Source organism: Molothrus aeneus, chromosome 5, assembly GCF_037042795.1.
Source record: "Molothrus aeneus isolate 106 chromosome 5, BPBGC_Maene_1.0, whole genome shotgun sequence".
NCBI lineage: Eukaryota > Metazoa > Chordata > Aves > Passeriformes > Icteridae > Molothrus > Molothrus aeneus.
Genome location: NC_089650.1, coordinates 56,857,227 through 56,878,209, shown reverse-complemented (window position 1 = coordinate 56,878,209; position 20,983 = coordinate 56,857,227). Strand labels below are relative to the sequence as shown.

The 20,983-nt window shown below is 37.6% G+C and overlaps 1 protein-coding gene across 6 annotated transcripts in view; it reads right to left on the bottom strand.

Moving 5' to 3' along the window:
- Positions 1 to 20,983, bottom strand: part of SRPK2 (SRSF protein kinase 2) — a 128,964-nt gene that overhangs the window by 26,947 nt on the left and 81,034 nt on the right. For all 6 annotated transcript variants that reach the window (XM_066550851.1, XM_066550852.1, XM_066550846.1 and 3 more), the window contains 6 exons: positions 13,784 to 13,935; positions 7,813 to 7,921; positions 7,149 to 7,236; positions 6,815 to 6,902; positions 1,612 to 1,718; positions 1,077 to 1,242 (listed from right to left, as the gene is read on the bottom strand). In XM_066550851.1, the coding sequence (XP_066406948.1) occupies positions 1,077 to 1,242; positions 1,612 to 1,718; positions 6,815 to 6,902; positions 7,149 to 7,236; positions 7,813 to 7,921; positions 13,784 to 13,935 (710 nt within the window). The remainder of the gene's footprint in view (positions 1 to 1,076; positions 1,243 to 1,611; positions 1,719 to 6,814; positions 6,903 to 7,148; positions 7,237 to 7,812; positions 7,922 to 13,783; positions 13,936 to 20,983) is intronic.

Genomic DNA, 20,983 nt, shown 5'->3' with positions numbered 1-20,983 from the left:
CCATACATTTAATTACAATTGGCTAAGAACCAAGTGTGATAAGAATGCCCTTCCTTAAAATAATACTCATTTTAATGTCAGGAAGCAATATAAAGGCTGCATGAATAAAATCAAGTGATTTCCCACATAAATAACAAAATCTCTAGCTATAATGTGATTACACATTATGTCAAATACAATACAATACGTTCACCATTTATACAACTTTTCATCTAAAAATATATAATGCTATTCCAGTGAAATGGATCCTGATCACTGTATTTGCTCCCAATATAAAAAGTATTTTTAGCATACCTCACAGATTTCAATCTGTGATATATTTTCTGACAATATTACAAAGGGAATTACTTTCCCACTGCCTGTAGCTGATATGCTCAATTGGCAAATTAGTAGCAACCACAGTACTAAAAATATATAGTACACAGTACTAAAAAAAAAAAAATCACTAGAAAAGCCACACTTCCTCCTTGTTTGTCTTTGCTTATTGCTGTGAACTTCTTTATCTTGGCTACTCCTAGATAAACATAAGGTACAGTTCCTATCAAAACTCTTGGCAAGCTTAACATAAAACATTTTACACTGCTAGGAAAATGGGCTTGTCACGAGTTCAGTTAGGTACAATAAATTCAATTTTTAAGGGTGAAAAATTATGAATGTAAAACTTTTCATTGATTCTTAAAAGTAAGTTACAACAGACAAAAAGGCAGATGATTTCACAAGGATGCTGGTGAATTTAGAACTAGACATAATTTAGGTAAGATTAGTAACTGTTGTTAGTATTAGAGATGTAAGTTCCAGAGTGACTAAAACCCAGGTGTTAACGCTTGTGGGATGGGAGGGGAGTAAGTTTACACCAATAAATATTTTTCTGTTTCTGGGGACCCTGAAAACAAGAACATGCAAAACCAGCACAAAATCATTACTCTGACAGCTTCCAGAGCAGGGACAAGAATTAAACAGACACGCATTTTTCACATGCAATCATTTAAAATGTGAATTCTCACTGTACAAAATACTGCTAGCAATACTATACTGATGGTAGTTGCCCACATTGCATTTTAATATGCTGTTCATACCTGCTGAGCCAGAGGGGGGAGGAGCCCCAGCCTTCTGCCACTCGGTGGCCTCAGCTGCCATCCTGCGCACGTAGGCGTCGTCCACACACATCAGGATGTTCTCGGGCTTTATATCCGTGTGGATGATCTTGCACTTGCTGTGCAGGTAATCTAGACCCTGAAGTACCTAATCACAAAGGGAATTTTAAAAAATCTGCTTGAAACTGCATCTAAATTTATTAAGAAACTCAGCTTTCAGCTGCATTTTAAAACAAGCCCGATTTTATCCCAGTGTTCAAAAGTACCCAGAAATTGGAAAAAATGTATTACCAAGTAGTAGCATAAACAGATAATTTTCCACTGCAGCATGGAACTACAGAAGCTTTTGAAGCAAAATTGTCTGATGCACAGTAACACCAGTGCAATCTCATCCCACTGAGATTAAAATAAAATTATCTCAGATAGTAGTAAGAGTTCAGTTCAAATATTGTAATTCAAACCTTCAAACTGTTAACAATTGAGGAAAAAACCTGATTAGAGTATTAACCAAACTTACCTGTCGAATTATGCTTTTAACACAACGGATGGGAAGGCCTTGATAATTTGACTTGATTATCCATTTTAGAAGATGATGCCCAAGTACTTCAAAGACCATGCAAACATCTGTAATTTAATTAAGGGTAACTTCCAAATAAACTTGTTCATGAGATTAAGTTTGCCTGTGTTCTGGCTAAAGGAGTAGTCATCCCCTTTAGAGGAAATATGATTCCCCCTAAAATGAGCATGGTAAATGCTTTGTTACCTTGTTTCAATTACATATAAACCCATACAGAACCAGTGTCCAACTGCAGAGTGAATTAAAATAAAACATTTTAATTACACAAATCTTGTCGTTACTTCAACATGTTAACAGCAGCATTAGGGTCAATAATTAAGAAAGTAATTGTAAAAAGCAACTAACTCATTTTTCTTTTCTCTGAGACAGATGAAAGTACTGATTTGGCCTATGATCTCTATTTTTTAATAAATTTTAAATTATATTAATAGAAGGTTTTAATAAGAGAAGTGTGCAGCAACCGTGCTGTAGAAAATGAACCATAATAACCATTTTTTATTAAGCTGAATAGTCACTTGACAACAAATACTAATATAGTATGAGAATGGATCTCTTAAAGCCTACAGTTTTAACTGCAGAGAATAATGGCAATCACCAAAGAACTCTCAAACAAAGAAATGCAGAACTCAGAAACAACATGCAAAAAACACAATGCCAAAATATTTAATTAGACACAGCATTTACTACTGGATCCTGACAGAGGCAAACAGTCAATTATCAGGGGAGATTATTAGGAAAAAACATGACGTAGGAACTTCCTGTGATTTCTGCTTCAAGGGCTTTCTAAGTTAAGAGATTATACACCCACATGCCTGGGTAGGTTATCTTTCTATTGAGAAAATCTTCAAATACTGAAGCTAATTTAAAGTTTTGTCATCACAACATTCTGGCAAGTTATACAATTACACTACATCCAATTAATCCTCAAACATGAGCTGGGAATGACCTTAATGTACCTGGAAATCAGAAAAAATGTTAAAATCTTAACTACATGATGCTATAACCTTGCCAAGAACAATGCAATACAAATAACCAAAAATTAATTGATGGAGATTGCAGGAAAATCTCGATGAATTAGACTATGTCAGAGACCATTCATACAGAGGACCACTTCTACACTCTTAGCAATCTTACCTAACTTCTCTAAGTTTTATTAACTAGAGTCTTGGCAATTATCTTAAGAGTCACTGTCTTGTGGTAAAATGAGACTTACCTTGTCTGTCAGTTTATCTCACACATTCTTCTCAAGTACCTACCTATATACATAAAGGTAACTCAAGTTTTAACATCTGCATCCTCTATACTGAAGTTACACCAGCAGTAAAAGTTCTCCAGACTGGTCAAAGCACAGTGTGAAGAACTGTGTAACAGAGCTGTTGCCAACTGCTAATCTCATTTCACATTCCTGAATTCCTGTATTAGAGGAGACACTGAACAGTCCTTTCCCACTCACATCAACTGGGTGTACTCAGAACTCTGTCCCATTCAGAAGAGGAAACAGTCTTGGTTACTTCACCCCACAATGAACACAAGCCACTAGTAGAGCACACAGCCATCATAAAGGATGAGCAGAGAGCATGAGCTCTGCAGGGCTTATTAACCGAGCCCACACAGTCAAGCTGCAAAGCTACAGCAGCACAGATTGCAAAAAGGACACTGCTACATTCAGAAATGAAATATAGGACACCCGCCCACAGTCCTTCAGACCATGCTGCTGCACTCTCCAATGCACATTCCTGACATTCCTTGCACTTATAGAAATGTTAAGCATTGCCAGTAACCAGAAGAGAAAGGATGTAGGGAAGTAAACAGTTGAGAGGCAAGGGAGAGCACCAAGAAGGAAGATGTAAGAGGAATGGCAGAGGCAGGCAGAAAGAGGGAAGGTCATCAGAAAGTGATGTCTACCTGAAAAAAAAAGAGATTGCAACATTCTGCAGGGAGGACTTGGACAAACTCAAGGGACACTCCATACTGGAGAGACAACTGGAATGGAGAAAAGATACAGAGCAGGCTCAGTGTTGGGAGCAGGTATGCAGAAATGTGCCTGCTGTCTGATTTACTATCCTGATCTGAAAAACATTAACCTTAAGCCAGACCATCCAGAACAAGGAGTTTGGGAAAAGGTCTGCATTAACTACTAGGAAACCAGCCTTGCAAGTCCCAGGATCCTCCTACAGCACCAATAACATGACTGGTGATAAGGTCCAAAAACTCCTGCAGCAAAAAAATACCCCTGAAGCCCACCTAGGAGACATGCTTCTTGTGCAATTCTCTTCAAAGCAGCACAGGGGATGGCTCACAGGAGGAAACCAAGCACAGCAGAAAAAGTGAGAGTAAATTTAACATTAATCAGCTGACAGGGTTAGCTGTGACAAGTACTGGGAGCTGTTCTTTCTTGACTCAAATCCTACCTGTAACTATCTATCTATCTATAAATACACATTACTCAAGTGTTTAGAAATATGACAAAGGATAAAGGCTAGTTAAGCTCTAGTACCAGCACAGAAGACTCTAGGATGCATCTCAGTTGCTTCTGTACTGGCACCATTTAGACACTATGACAATTAATAATCTATATTCTTTGGAGATACATTTATTACAATCATTCATATAATCAGACATAATGTCTGATTGTGTGGGAATGTTTCCTTCTTTATTTTTTCCATTTGTCTCTCAAAACACTTGTTCCATTACAGGATTATCCGAACCTTTCATTTAAAAAATGCTACACTGAAAGGAGCATTTATTATATTTATTTATTAAATGTCCACTGCAAACAAACATAATAATTCACACTTAATGAAAACACCAAAGTGCCCAAGATCATGAATTCTGTAATGTCATGAAAAAGTCGTAATTGCAATCTTTGCAAAATAAACAAGTAGGTAAAAAATTGTCAGCCTAGTGCAGGATAACACATTATTAAAATTCCTCTGTATATAGGCACTTACTCCAGCTCCTAGGAGAGAGAGAGTTTGCAGTCACACAGTGCAGGCCAATGGCTCTGCACAATCCCAGCTCTGTTCTACATGGTTCTTGACAATTTTCCCTGCTTGGAAGCTCCATGACATTTTGTGGTATTAGCCATCCAAAGGATTCACCCACCTCTCTTCTGTCTTGTTTTAGCTTTTGAATGCATTCCATAACGAATAATCAAGCCTCTATGAAACATATGTGGTTTTATTTTATAGTCAAGCAATTTAGTGACTTGCCCAAAGGAAGCTGGAAACAGCAGAGCATGGAAAAGATCTCAAATTACTCTATTTCTCTCAACCTGTGCAACTCAGTGACATAACCTAGCACCAATATAGCATTTTAAAAAGTAAACAGCACCAAAACATTAAAATCAATTACCTGCTCCATCCTAAGAGAACCTACACCAAAAATTATTTTCCCTAGAACTTAAAAAGGAGCTGATGAAATAATGCAACCAACCACTGCTCAAATAACTCAGGATGCACAAGCTGTTCTCAGGAAAACTCGTAAGATACTTGGTATCATATTTTTGCTGGCAGTCAGGACTTTGAGAGACTTCCAGATGCAATTTAAATTTGAGTCCAGTATCAGTCCCTCCTGTATACTGGTACTTTTCTGGAAAATGTACTTTTCAGTAAGGCAGGAACATCTGCCTTCTACATAAAAATTTCTGTATCGCCAGTTTTCAACGTGAAGGCAAAACTGAAATAGAATAAATCAACATCAGCTGTCCAGTTTTAATCTGCCAATACAAAGCTACCTGACTCCTTATTTTTCACTGGTACATGGTCTCTTTCAGCCTTCTCAGTGTAAGTGCTATATTGCAATAAGATATAAGTTTGGATATTATTTCAAAGTATTATTCCGAACAAAATTTACTCTTCACACCTAGAAACAGCCCTCACCTTTAATACAGTGGTATACATGTGAATCTTATCAAGAATTTAAGAACATTATTGGGAAATTGCTCTGATAAAGAGATAAGAGATACTTCTATGTATAGCTATAAATGCATTACTGTACTCCTTATTTTGTATTACTGTTTTACAATAAAACAATAAATCAAAATTCTTGGCTTCTAAAAATAATTATTCTTCAACTGTACTGCACTCAGATGAAAACAAATAAAAATGGGCAAAAGAAAACAAGATTAGACATCAGTTTGTAACTGAGAACACCTGACCCCAGACTCTCATTCTCACCACATACCCTAGATAGATGAATGGGATGGAAGCTGCTTGCACACTTCTGTCTGGAAGGATGCTTTCTAGTGAGCACTCAGATTTACTGACAGTCACCTTCTACATTCCTCTCCTAGAAGATGGGAGTTGGTGAAAGGTACCTTAATGTGATCTGCTGAAGGCACATAACCAAAATCAATGTATAATCAGGCTCTCCAGAGCAGGAACTCTCTCTCTGGCAATGTGACCCATGAACAATGAGGTTTGCTACTGGGCTCCAAACACAACATGCACACACATAAGTCCAGCTGTAACAGTAAATAAAAGCACAGTCATATAATAAACTACTAAAATACCTAATACGATCAGCAAGGAGAACTCAGTTTAGCTCAACTCTAAAATCAAATTTATTCACAGATCCGAAATTTACACCAAGAATTAGTCGGTTGTATTTTACTTTCTCTCTCTCTTTTTCCACCACCCCTGTTTTGTTTTTTTTAAGAAAGCTTTCAAAGACAAAGCTTTACAATCCTTGCCAAAAGCAAGGTTAACGCCTGGTCAAAAGTTGAACAAGAGAAACATCTCCATGACCTCACAATTCTCACAAGAAAACAGAAACCAGCTTTTTCATGACACTGACAATTTCTCTTTACCAGTCTAGAACGAAAAAAATATTTCTTGTAAGCTTCAGTTACTACAAATGTTTTCAGTAAACTCTATTTTTTAAGCAATCTATCTCTACTTCTACCAGACCATGAAAGGATATATAAGACCTCTTTTTTAATTTTGCTTTGTGTTTCGAAAAGCTAAGTTACTTTCACTCCATAGAGTGCCTTCCACATTGCACTTCTCTTGGCATCTACATACATTTTGGTGTTTCTACATTATATATTTAAAGTAAGATTAACTAGAAAAAAGCCAGAACTAAATGCTTACTTATTTCAGTAGAATATTTTAATGAGAATGCCATGTTCTCAAAAGGATACGAATTCCATTCATTCCAGAAATTTTGAAGTCATCAATGAGCTGTACAACCATATCCTTGTTGGGATCATTAGGGTCACTTTCACGAACCTAAACCAAGAATGCAAACACTGACATTTTCAGAAAACATCCACTTTAAAATACTGATTAGTTAGATTTCCACACAAACTTATGTATTTTAGAGCTTCAGAAGACATATTAATTCATAATAAGCCAGATGTTTAGAGGACAATATGTAAAAAAACAAGAGTCTAAAATAAATTCTCTGTGTTTTTTTTAATTCACTATTACTTTTATTATTGTTATTGAACACTGTACTGCAATAGTGATACTTACACATTTGAGTAACTTTATTTCATCCAAGGCTGTCTCCGTATAATGCTGGGCACTTTTTACAACTTTCATTGCAACAAACCTTTTTCCCCTTGAAAAGAAGAGAAACATTTTCAACATGTACACTGAGCTAAAACAAACACACTTTAAAGGTTGGGAAATTTTAACTAGAATATTTCATAGTCTAATGCATTTGTACAGAAAATGCTGAAATTGCACTAAACAACAACTTTTAACAACACTGTGTTAACAGTGTAATTATTGATATTTTAGTCTACTTGATGCTAATGTCTCTACAAGAGGAACTTGCTTATACATTCTATCATTTAATGAAGGTAATTACATTTTTCATAAAGATACAAAAGAAATAAAAATATAAGTTTATTCTTGCATGCTCAAGACAACCTGCAAATTCAATAAGCAAAGCTAATTTGTCAAAGAAAACAGAATTACATTTATTTGTATGAGAGTTTTAATAAACTACACCGTTAATCAAGAACAAAATAAGACTGTAGGCATCTTTCTGCACAAAAAGATAGTAAACATTTACTATAACTATAGTAAACATTTACATAACTTTATCATGCACATAAAACAGAAGCTACTGCAAACAAAATAATGTATTAAGAAAAAAATATAAGTATATGGAAAAAAGTAGTTTCCTTACTGCATATCCCAGCATAGCCAGACTGTAGAGAAGTGTCCCCATCCTAACTTTCTAATAACATGATACCGGCCATTGAAAAGGTCACCAATTTTCACTGGATGATAGCCTCCTTTATGAAAAAACAAGTAGAAAAAAGAATATTTAGAAAATAAACAAGAATTCCCAGGTTTTCAAGTAATTTCCTTGTAGTATAAATTTTCCACTTCAAATTGTTCTGTACTATAAATAGGAAATATAAAGAAAACTCTAATGGTAAAAATTCTGCCTTGCTTGGCCTGGAGGGAAAAAACTCATGTCCTGTAACTACTGTAGAGTTTATTCACCCTTCTCTCTTATGGCTTTTATTTATGGTAATATAACCATCTGTTCTCTATTTCCTTAGGCTTATCTTTCACTTCACAGACAGTAAAGATCTACATTATTTCTTTATCATATTTGAAGCCTCTCCAGTCAACATATTTTGGATGATTGCAGAATCTCAACAGAGATTGTTTTAATTCCCATTTGCTTTCGAGTAATAAAAGCAGCAATAAAATACTTCCTGAGAAAATGTTAAGAACAATGCAGACTTCACTGATGCTCTTCTACTTGGCTCCTGATCCACAGCAGCAATGCATTTTTCTGACATCTGAGGGTTTTACAGTGAGGAGGAAGAAGAGAAAGCAGGCAGCTCTGGGCTGTGTCTGAACTGCTTTTCCATTACTGAAGTCTGCAGTCCAAATTTAAACCACCCATGAAAAGGCCAACAGGACAGAGCAAGCTGGAGCTCAGATTTCTAGAGGTGTAATGAAGCCTTTTATTTCCTTTGTATTTTGGGAGACATTTTTATTCTTAGTTAAACACAGGGAAGACAATGAACACACAAAGTTTTTATTCAGACCTTAACACACCAACAGTAACAGCCATAATTTTGCCTAAATTGCAAACAAATAATAAAGCTGCACCATGCAACCCTCCAGGACACCAGCAGCAGACTCAGAGCAGCTTTCAAGGAACCACTTATTTATCTCTTTCTGGTCCTTCACAATGTCATGCCCAGCTGTAGCAGGATCCTCAGTTACTGACTAATCCATTTAGAATCAGGAAAACCTTCAACTACTTTCTCGAAGTTTCTGGATCTGTTTTGAATCCCCTGAAAATCTTGTTAAAACTGGTTAAGACAACAATGTGAATTTATAACTTAATTCCTTGAATTTAAAACAGAGACTTCTCTCTTCTCTCTTTTTATCTGTGGGAACAGTGATGTCAAATCTGGATATATTTTTGTTCTCTTTTTGCTAATAACATCTTCTGCCTTAGCAGAAGTTCAACAGTTCTTTTATGAACTCTCCTATGCTGCCAGAGCAGAATAATAAATTTAACACAACTGTGCTACAGAATTCTAACAATTACATTCTCAGGAGAAGGCTAAAGCTTAAATGACATACTGTGTTGGATGCTGGTGTGTCTAACAAACTCTACAACACACACAGCTTTGATAGATGTGTGCTGGGGTGTAACTGCAGGCTTAGCAAACAGCAGACACAGCTTCCCCCAAAAACTGACCCTTCCCTCGGGGAAGACCTCCCCAGCCCTCCCATCACTAGGAAGGAAATGCTCATGAAAAGGAAATGCTCATGAAAGCTGCCAGGACAACTCACCCAGCAGAGCAAAATGATACTTTCATTCCCACTGCTGAGTTGTGCCACCCTCAGTAAGGATGCCCACACTGCCAAGTGGGATCTCCTTATTTCCAAATCAAAACCCAGATCACTTTTGGAACACCTGACTGGATTTACCCTCCAGTAGAGAAGGGGGGATCTGGACTTACTGAGAGTAAGGATTGACTGTTATACTGTCCATCTGCAAACAGAAACAGCATCAGCCACACATGAAGCCCAAGTCTATTGCAGCTTCACAATTACAGAAGTTTTGCTGAATAAACGCAAATACATGAATCGGTACTGATACAAAAATTAGAAACCAAACTAAATTTGATTTTGTCTATTTAAGCATCCTTCTAGTAACAGCTGATGGAGACATTTAACAATCTGGATAAATATAATCATTATTTAAGACAGCTATTGAGTGGTTTAATACAAACAAACAGAAATCTAATTACTTGGTAATTTTTTCCCCACAAAATTTAGGCAGGATGATGAAGTCAGAGATGCAAGAGGAAAGTTAAAGAGAACATATAGGAATTCTGCCTTTCCATTACTGAAAAGATAAGCATTTGTGAAGTGAATCAAATCTGATGATCTGCAAAACTTATGAGACTTCCACACAGATACACCATCACAGATAAAAACACATTAAAAACATATATCTAGAAATAGTTTAGGCAAACAAGAGCCTTTTAAGTCTGACTCTACAAACAACTTTTGGTATACTTGTGCTTCAAAGGGCCAAAAATAATGAAAAACTTGTGATGGTTCCTTCCCATCAGAGACAGAAAAGGAAATAGCACAGAGAGGAAATCAGACAAAGACAGCAAAGTTAATGAACTGGGGCTTGATAAGTTATTTTAGCAAACTCTATGTGTTGGTAGCATAACAATACTATATATGTAAAAACCATGTAGTTTTGATCCCTACACCAGTGTCACAACTAATTATAACAATACACCAGCATATGTGACAGATGCCAACAGTGGGAGCATATATAGCATATGAGTGTATATATATTTCACAAGATACTTTCCACTGTCCTAAGTCACAGCAGGAGCAGTTTTGGAAATGATCTGTTACCATTCCTGTACACATTACTCTCTGATTACTCCTATCAGCAACATATGCATTTACAGGTTGTGGACAACCAGGTAACAACCCACTTAAGTTATGTGTATATCAAAAACTGGTGTCATCCTATGATGAATGTAACCATTTCAGTTCTCCATGATACCAAAAGGATTTCTAAGTATTAGTAACAAGAAAGCATCTATGCAAAATTAACAAGCTGATAAAAATTATGTGCTTTTGGAAAAACAATACTGGCATTTGAAAATATGCAATGTATAAGTGGCACTGCTGATAATTTAACACAAAAAACCCACCCTGTTGTACTGCAGCACACACAGAAGAAAAAAGTGTCTCTCACAGCTAGCTAGCTACATGCATGCAAGAAGGAGGGTCAGAAAAATGAGGTCATTATTCCTGAATGTCTCCTGAATGTATTGGTAATTGTAGCTGGCTCGTTCTATGTTTGTATAGGGAATTATTCCCTTTGTGAACTGGATGAATGAGAGACATCTCCAGGGGGCAGAGAAGATGATCAGAGAAGCAAAAAATTCCAACTACATTAATGACACAACAGACTCTTGCAAAAAAAAAAATCACCAAGTGTTTCAAGGCTTTTCAGAGAAGAAATACTAGTTTTACAAAGTACCCCTCAAAAAATCATGCAGTTGGATGTTTGATATTTCCATTCCTTAAATAAATATTTGAAAAGCATTTTATGCAAATTCAGTAACACAAACAGAAGTAATGTCACAGACTTCAACAGGCCCTGGAGGAAGCCCCCAGGGAATGGAAGTCAGCTGCTTTTCACAGATGGCTGCTAGTCAGCCTCTTTCACATCAGGTGCTAATACAAACTGATCCAATTTTCTCATTAAAAAACACTACTATGACTATTTACTAATCACCATGTAATGTGGTCAAGATGCAAGCCCAGCACACAGTAACATGCCCTTAAAAATAAAAGTAGTAACAAAAATACTCAACAGGAAGTACAGCAAACAGGCCATATGTTGAATTCCTGAAAAAAATAATTATATAGTCATCATCAAAATTCCACTCCTATAAAATTTCAGACTGGGGTTGAGAAGAGATGAAGTATGCTCTGGGCTTCAGTCAAAAACCCTGGAAGACTGCCATTTTGAAGATAAAATTAGGAATAAAAGAGACACTCCAGTAATAAATTATAATTTCCAAATCTTTATCTTCCCCTTGCTACCCAAAACAAAAAACGATACTCAAACTAATAACACATCTCTCCAAAAAATAGAAAATGCATCTAAAAACCATTCGGGAGTTCTTCACCAAATAACTTAACTCATTCCCTGTACAGAACATAAAATATATAAACAAATCCCAGTGTGGTCATGGAATTCAGATTCTTATGGAGACCCCCCCTTCAGTTGCACACCAGCAGACTGAAAGAAGGAAATGCACTGCTCAGTCTTACAGGAAATTAGGGTCAGAAAATAAGCAAATCCTCAACTGAAGCAACAAAAGCATTGCTCTCACAGAAACAAGTAATGATCATGACATCCAAATGAACCAAAGCTTGAACCATCCTTAATGTACTTTAAAAAATTCAAAGCCTCAGGGTCAGAAGAATTCAGAAGAACCTTTATGCATACAGAAGTTCCCTTTAATTTTTCAGGAAGCCTACAAGTATTCTTAGTGTAATGTAGTTTATTTCAGAAGTATACAGGTCTCACTACTGACCTGCTCTAGTTAAACAGGTAACTCATAAGCAGGCTCTCTACTTAGAATATTTTTTTGTTTTGTGATCTAGCTTTTGCAGCTGGTGACATTTTGCAAGGGATATTGGAAAACAGACAACAAGGCATTGTTTGAAATTAAATGCAGCCCTTACTTCAGGAAAGAATAAAGTCAGAGCTTTGAAATGCTTAATCTCAAGGAAATACAGATGTTTATGAGTACACAGATGTTTCAACAAACCCTTATTCACTGATGGAACACGTTAAAGACACCCAAAGAGTTATCTTGCAGAACAAATGTGTTTTAACACAAATAATAAAAAAACAAACCAAAATACGTGAGCATGGTTTAGCAACATATTTTTCTCTTCCCTGCTGCAGACTTTAACATCTAGTTTGAGTTTATTGTTTGGCTTTCACTATTAGCATTTGTAAGCCACTTATACATTTTAAATATAATATATTAATAAAACTTCTTACACCAAAATGAAACAGTCATTTTCCATTGTTAAATATGTAAATGCAAAACACTTTTCCAGGCTAGGAAGGGGAATCCTTGAAATAGCACATTTCCAGGCTTACACAGAAACTTCTGATTAAGAAGACATTATCACATTTGACACAGGAAGTGGGTTTTGGTATGAGGAATACAGAATACCAGATACAGTCAGTGTGCATAGAGTGCTTTTTGACTATTCAAAAATACTGATCTGAAGAGATAAAATTCTGATGTATGTATTCTTGAAATCTACTACAACAGGTAACCCAGAGTTGACAGAACTTTTATTTATCATTTTTCATCTAAGTACAGTGTACACTCTACCCTAATGGGAACAGACTTGCAACTTTAGCAGTGACATTAAAATAAATTTAAGTATTGACACTGTTGTACCGCAGTCATGCTTTTATGCATTTAACCATATTTAAAACCTGAATATAACCAACAAAAAAATTAAGGAAATTGAGTTAAAATGAAGCTGTAGAGAGCCTCAGACAATGCTGAGAGCTGTGAAATACAACATGTGGAAAAGAAGCATGTAACATCTTAGGCTAGTGCAAGTTGAAAGAAGAAAGAAAAAATAAAGGATACAGTTGAAAAATAAATTTAGGTAATGCTCCTAAAGGCACCAAAGCATTTTAGAATATTTTGGAGTATGAGTTGTTTGTCTTGGTTTGGGTGTTTTTGTTTCTCTTACAACTCACATGAATCAAGGAAAGTTTATTCTCTATTCTTATAATTAGGACATCAGGAAGAATACAGGGATGCCACACTTGTATCTCTACTAAAAATGCATAAACAAGGTATGGCTAAGAGAAAAAGTAATGCTGAAGATAATTATAAATTAGAAACAGCTCATCATTTCAGGTCCTGATGCATAATTGTTTCAGGACCTGAAATGATGAGCTGTTCCTAATTCTTGTATAAGTAAATTCCGTAATTAAAGATCAGCTTTTTAAAAATCCCTCAAGAACCAGAAGCAGACTGGCATGGCAGTGTTCAGCCTCCTCAGCAGCAGCAGCAGCAGCAGTGACCTGCACTCACCTTTACAGTAATCTGCGGGATCCTCCTGCTCCTCATCGTCGGAGCCCAGAATCTCCTCCTCGGGCTCGGGCGGGGCAGGCTCCGGCAGGGGCGGCGGCGGGGGCGGCGGCGGAGGCGGCGGAGCAGAGGGAGCTTTCTGCTGAGGCTCGGGCCTGCAATGGCACAGAGAGCACACTGAGCAAAGAGCCACCGCACCGGGCTGCCCAGCCCTCAGGGGCCATGGGAACCACAGCGCACACTGAGCAAAGAGCCACCGCACCGGGCTGCCCAGCCCTGCAGGGCCATGGGAACCAGAGAGCACACTGAGCAAAGAGCCACCGCACCGGGCTGCGCAGCCCTGCAGGGCCATGAGAAACCAGAGAGCACACTGAGCAAAGAGCCACCGCACCGGGCTGCCCAGCCCTGCAGGGCCATGAGAAACCACAGCGCACACTGAGCAAAGAGCCACCGCACCGGGCTGCCCAGCCCTGCAGGGCCATGAGGAACCAGAGAGCACACTGAGCAAAGAGCCACCGCACCGGGCTGCGCAGCCCTGCAGGGCCATGAGAAACCACAGCGCACACTGAGCAAAGAGCCACCGCACCGGGCTGCGCAGCCCTGCAGGGCCATGAGGAACCAGAGAGCACACTGAGTAAAGAGCCACCGCACCGGGCTGCCCAGCCCTCAGGGGCCATGAGAAACCACAGTGAACACTGAGCAAAGAGCCACCGCACCGGGCTGCCCAGCCCTGCAGGGCCATGAGGAACCAGAGAGCACACTGAGTAAAGAGCCACCGCACCGGGCTGCGCAGCCCTGCAGGGCCATGAGAAACCAGAGCAGCGTCTCACGTTCTCACTGTCACCTCTCACATCCCCTTTGGGACACGGGGGAGGCGTGCACAGGGAGGAACCTGGCGAAACCAAGAGCAGCTCTCACGTCAAAGAGCTTGCAAAGACTCATAAAGTACAGAATCAGATACACACGAGCTTTTGAAATCCCTGATGAGCAAATGACGTATAGAATCAGATACAGAAGTACAGTATAATCAGTATAGAATCAGATAAAGAAGAGCTTTTGAAATCCCTGACATTAGACTCATCTTCTTGAGCACAACTGAGAAGAAATACAAAGAATATCAAGTTTTTCAAAAGCTCCTGCCTGCTAGCTGAAGGAGGAAAGATCTCATTAATACACATCAGGAAACAATCTAGAGACACTGACCCAAACCTTAATGCACTTCTCATCTGTAGCTGCTGCCAATACTATGGAAAGTTGTATCAGTATACAAAATACTGAAAACATCTATTAAAAAGTATGAGAAAAAAACCTCATCTTCCTAGGTAGTCTATGATGCTCATCTCAGGGCATATAATATGCTTTAATATGCACTAATTAATTTTTTTAACAACCAAAACAAAATCACCAAGGTCTGACACCACCAGGCAAGAGATGAGGTTGGGGTTTTTTTGTCTTGCAGCTCCTATTTTTTTAAATAAACAACCAAAGTGAAATAATATTTTATATCCTGTTCCAAAGAAAGCTGTACTTGGTTACTACAAATTACTCACATTTCAAAACTGACTATTTTCCACAGACTTCAGTCCAGGGTTGAAATGATATGACCTCTCTGTCATATAATTAACAAAGACTTCCCCAAACAGGTTGATGCTGTTATTTTTTGTATTCATACCTCTTGAAAATAAAAAGTATACACTTTCCAAATACATTTGCAAAGAAACTTAAGCATTTGTGCCATCAAAAGCTGCTATAACTTACATTTACATCTACTTCAAATTAACCACATCTAAAAAACGCTGTATTAACAGTATTTTCTCCTTCGTGTAATAAAAAAAGATAAATCTGTAGTTAGCTGATATTTCAGCACTTAGAATTTGCTTTTGAGTAAAAAATTGCATACTAAAAAGATCCAAATACTTCCTTCATCATGAGTAAAAACTGTACTTATGTTTATCCCACTTCTAAGTCATCTTCCTCATAATTCCTTTTCCTGTTAACACACTGCAAATGTTCAAGACAGACAGACAGACCATTTGGAGTCAAAGAGAACATGGTTGGTCAGAAACAAATGCCACTGGCAACACTCACCACCTGCACAGCAGCTGCTATTACGCCTTTGCTTAAAAGGCCATCACTGCAAGCTGCATTGCATACTAAATTTATCTGCCTGCTACCCCTTTCAGATAATAAAATTCTTCAGTCAATCATGGTCAGATTTAAAAAGGGGTGTTTTGAACTGATTTATCAATGATTTAAGTTATTATGAGAAATCTAATGAAGTAAATGAATTTACATCAGTACCACATGCAACTAGACAGAAGAGAAAGAAGGAATCCATTTGAAGGATAAAAAATAAAAATATTTGCAGGTGTTCCTACTTAAAATTATGTTGGTTGTTTGCTTCCCTCTTTCATTTTTGGCTCCCAACAGATGTCTTTATCTGGTACACTGAGAGGAAAGTAAACTGCAAATGGAAGGTTCAGCACATTCTCTGACCAGCTAATCCTACTACAAACCAGATTTCTGACCCTCCTGGTTTCATGGTGCCAGCAAGCTCCCAGTGACAGTGACAGCTCCCACCCCTGATCTGAAGCTTAAACGCAACAAACCATCACAAAAGGACCTATGTTATAAACCCTGAACTTTCAGCTGTTGGGCACAGGATCATTTTGGATACACAGATAAAAAACTAGGAACACCTAAAAATAAAAATCTAATGGTTGGACTTGATGGTCCTAAAAGTCTTTTCCAGCCTAAATGATTCCACAAGCAAGAAGAAGAATGCATAGTGAAATAGCTTGTACTTCATGCATATATCTGAAAGCAGGGTGCCAAGAACACAGGCACATCCATCAGTGCCTGGACTCCTTATTTTGGATGGTACCATCATCTCACTTTGTTCTGACCACAAATGTCCATGTTGCTATTTTGGTCACATGAAATGGTACAACTATAGAAAATCCAGGGTAGGGTAGGGAAATGCAGTGTGGTAAGTTCAAAAATTCACTGAAACGGGTTAAGAAAACAGAGTTCTTCTGAGTCCTTCTCAAGCTACTGTATTTGATTTTGGTTTGAAAGGGGTTATTTTTCCTATCTTCAATCCCAGTTGATTTTTATATTCAGAAGTGTTTTCTTACTGTCCTTTGTGGACACCAGGAAGGAAGGAAAGATATTACTGTATTTCCTTTCGGAGTTATTTATGATTTTTATCTGATTTTTATTTTTTGTTATAAATAACAAAACACTGCTTTAAACTTGGGTTTACCCATTTAGCTTTGCTTGCATCTTCTGGAGCAATCAAATATTAGTAAAGGAAGATGAGGGAAGGAAAAAAACATACTGAGTTACATCAGTCTGACTGCTAATTCTACATTTTTGGCAATTTTTTCCTCTAGTTCAGAATTCTTAGCAAGAGATTCCTACCGTTCTTTGGTTTTTTCACTTTTACTTTTCTAGGATATATGTAAAGATCAAGTCTTCAACACTTCATTTGATGGCTTAAATTCTGCCTACAGGTTGAGTAACTCATCCTGGCATCCCCAATGCAATTGGCTCTTCTGCCAATTCATAGTTTCACAGTGTTAGGAAGGGCATCAATGAGAGAACTCCAGTTTTGGTATTTCTGAATGGCCTTTTATTGAATTGCAAAGATAAGCTATGATGAATGCTTCAACAACATCTTCATTTGCAATTTAGGGCATGAATATACAGTTTATTCAGCTTAGATTTCATTTTTTCCAGTACAGTCTGCTAAATGTAAATTATTTTTTCTTTTGAGTAGACTTTAAAATATTGTTGGCATTAAAAAATCCAACCATTTAGAAACCTGTGAGTCACAAACACAATCTCTATTTCCTTTTCAGAAATACAATTGTCAAATACTATTAGAACATAAAAAGCTATTCAACAACCATTATTTCAAGTTATTCATCTTTCTTATTCCTAAAATGCTATGTAATGATATGAATTAGGTAACACATGCATGCAGAGATAAATATTAAACTTGTTTTTCTTTTTTCTGAAGTAATCACTTGGTACTCTGTGGTCTACCACTATTAAGACTGTTCATCACCACCCAAGCATAAACACTCAATTAACACAAGAAGACGACACACCATTTCTAGACTCTCAGTATTTTGTCAGCAGGTATGCAGAGAACTGACCATCTTCACAGCTACAATGACAAACCTTCTAATTGTATTGAAAGAAACACTAAAAACAATTAGCAAACACTAGCCAGCATTTTTTTGTCTTTTAATTACTGCCTTTTCCAGGGGCAAAAATAAATTTACAGCAAAGTCCAATCAAAATACAATTAAATCCTATTTTTAAACTGCTCTTAGAGGGAATACTTAGTAAAATACAGAAGAAAAGCTTAAGTATTTCTCTTCTACAGTGAACTTGAAGCAAAATGCGTCAAAACCCTGCATGGAATCTTACAAAAAATCAACTGCCCACTGTTATGAAACACAACAGTTCTGACAATTCAATTTTACTGTTCTCTCTCGTGGACATGTTGCTCCATGCTCCCACAGGGTAAGAGACAACAGTAAAAGCAATCTCCTTAACACTCAAACCTTAAAATGCTGAGAATATTATACTATTAGAAATCCAGAAAATTCCATTCTTTTTTTGTTGTTGTTGTTGATGTTCTGGGGTCATTTGCTATTCTTCTGTTCTGGAAAAGGTAAAACAAGAGCAGTGAGAGTGACTAAAATCACAAAATGCCTTCCATATGGGAAGCATCTGAACATACCAGAACTCTCCAGCCAAGAAAACAAGACAGCAGAGTGCTACAAAATCTAGAGAGATACAGAGAAGGCAAATAGGAAATGGCTGTCCACTGCCTCATCCCATACAAATTGAGCCAAGTTGATGGAAACTCCAAAACAAAAAAAAAAGACTTATGCAATATATGCAATATGATGGTAAAAACTAAGGTGAACTTTCTTCCCTTGGGTATCATGGTTATTTAAGAAGTTATTTAAGTTCAAAAGGGCTCAAAAAAATTTATGGAGGAAAAGCTGACTGCTGGCAAACCCAGGACTGCCTGTGACCCATGAAGGCCAGCAGCCTGGAATGTGGAACAGCATTCAGCACACTGGGGCACAACCCTGCACTCCTCCCCAGGAGCTGCTGGCTCTGCTCCTTGCCACAGGGAATGGAGGAGCACTTGGGTCTGTCCTCGTGCAGTCACTCCATCTTCAGACATTCCCTTCTTTTCCTCAACTAATGAATGATCTCCATTACTAAAAACCAAAAGAGACTTCAGGCCTCTTTATCTGAAACCTTCACAGACAAAAAAAATATGTTTTCATTATGAAGTAATGGATAAGAATGTCTTGCAGGCAAGACTGCTATAGAAGAAGACCACCTGAGGAAAACCTCCTGTTCCCATGAGGAACAGGCACACAACAGCAGGAATCCCTCTCTATGAACATTCTGCACTCATAGTGACTACTTTTAGGTAAACAAAGCTTTATCTTCAAAGTGGCTAAAACCTGAACCTGATTCTCCTACCTTTAGGAAAGCATCGTTTCAGAAGGAAATCAGATTGTGTCAAATGAAAAAACACTTGGGAGAAAGAAATTTGTCAGATTAAGAACTACCTCAATCTGAGGGAAAAACAAAATTCCCCTTTAAGATTTTCAGATGAACACAACCAAAGACATCTTTTTGCTAACAGAAAATGCGAATAAAATTAAGTCAACTGAATTCTTCATATATCGAATAAAATATGGAATAAACTATATTCTAGTTTATATGATCTTTTGCCATGTCCACAGAGGTTCTACAGGAAATTTCAATCTGAAGTGGTAAAGAAGAGGAAGCAAGGGGGAGGGTGAGCATCAGAAGAATTACACTGTAAGCTTCCTAACAGATAGGAGCTTTACAAAATTTACTAATGAGTGTGGGTCCATCTCTCCAACTCCTAAAAGCAAAAGCTTTTATACTCCTAGGCAAGGCTCTCAAGGTTCTGTAGAGTTTTAAGTCTGAATCTCTATACATAAATTTCTTACAGCTGTTATTAATTGCTGAAAGTCTCAGCTATTTGGATCTCTTTCTTGTTTGTACAAATGGTGTCTGCTTTATGAGCTGAATTCTTGCCTGCTCTTTTTTCTCAAATGCAAATTTAGCTTAATTAGACAGGTGCCTTCTAACACTGAGCTCTTTGAACCGGAGGCAGCCTTAAATGGAGGCTTTCTAAATAAATTCACACACATCAAACAAACAACAAAAAACATAAGAAAGATCAAAAGAACTCCGAAGTTATCACTCAAGGAACAAAATTATGCTCCATGTTTCAAGTAAGATTTTAAGTGGATTATAATTCAGAATGTTAATAGCAATGATAAATTATTGTAAATTATTTGTAATTTAATCATTCTTTTTAATTATGCCAGAGGTCATCTTATGTTTCCAGAAACAAAGTCTACAAATCCAGACGGAAACAGGGCATAAGGAGATGTGTTTTTAACTAACTCCAAGAAATTGTTCATGTGAACTTCCAGGGACAGCTTTGCTATATATGAAAAGCACTATTTGTGTTCTTTTTGTAGAACAAAACTGTACTACCATCTCCAATTCTAGAAAATTTATGCATAAAAAGAGAGAGCACTGGTATGTCACAAGCATGAAGCAGTTTCTACATCTGGTCGTTATCAAACAAAATTATAATTTCTCCTGGGACTGTTAGCATTCCTTCCAAAGATATCATCCTACCATCAAACATTAATAGAAGCACCAGTAAAATCCCTCCCAGAAGGGAGCAGGCTGAGACATGGTAGCTTTTGTAACCTCAAACAGCAGCACAGAATGAATTTTTCATTCCTATCTTACTTACTAGTCTTTTGGAGGCCACCTTGGGCTTGAATGCATACTCAAAGTCCCAGTGAAATGCCAAGGAACGCTGCCTTCTTCCGTTCCAAACAGCAGCTACTATAAACAAATGCCATTTCACGCAGCAAGCGCTGCAGTTTTACCACACCCCAGCCCAGCATCACAGGAAGGGCACACTGCCAAGGGCACAGCTGAGGGGGCCCAGCAGCAGCCTGCCATTACACCAAATCACATCCAGGATGAAGCACTAAAGTCTGCTAAGTTTAGGAGAGAGCTCTTATGGCCTTTCTCTGATAAAGTTACAGCATGTTCCCAGAAGGAACTGGTTTCAAGCTCTGAAAGTCAGTCCCAAATGAAATTTTG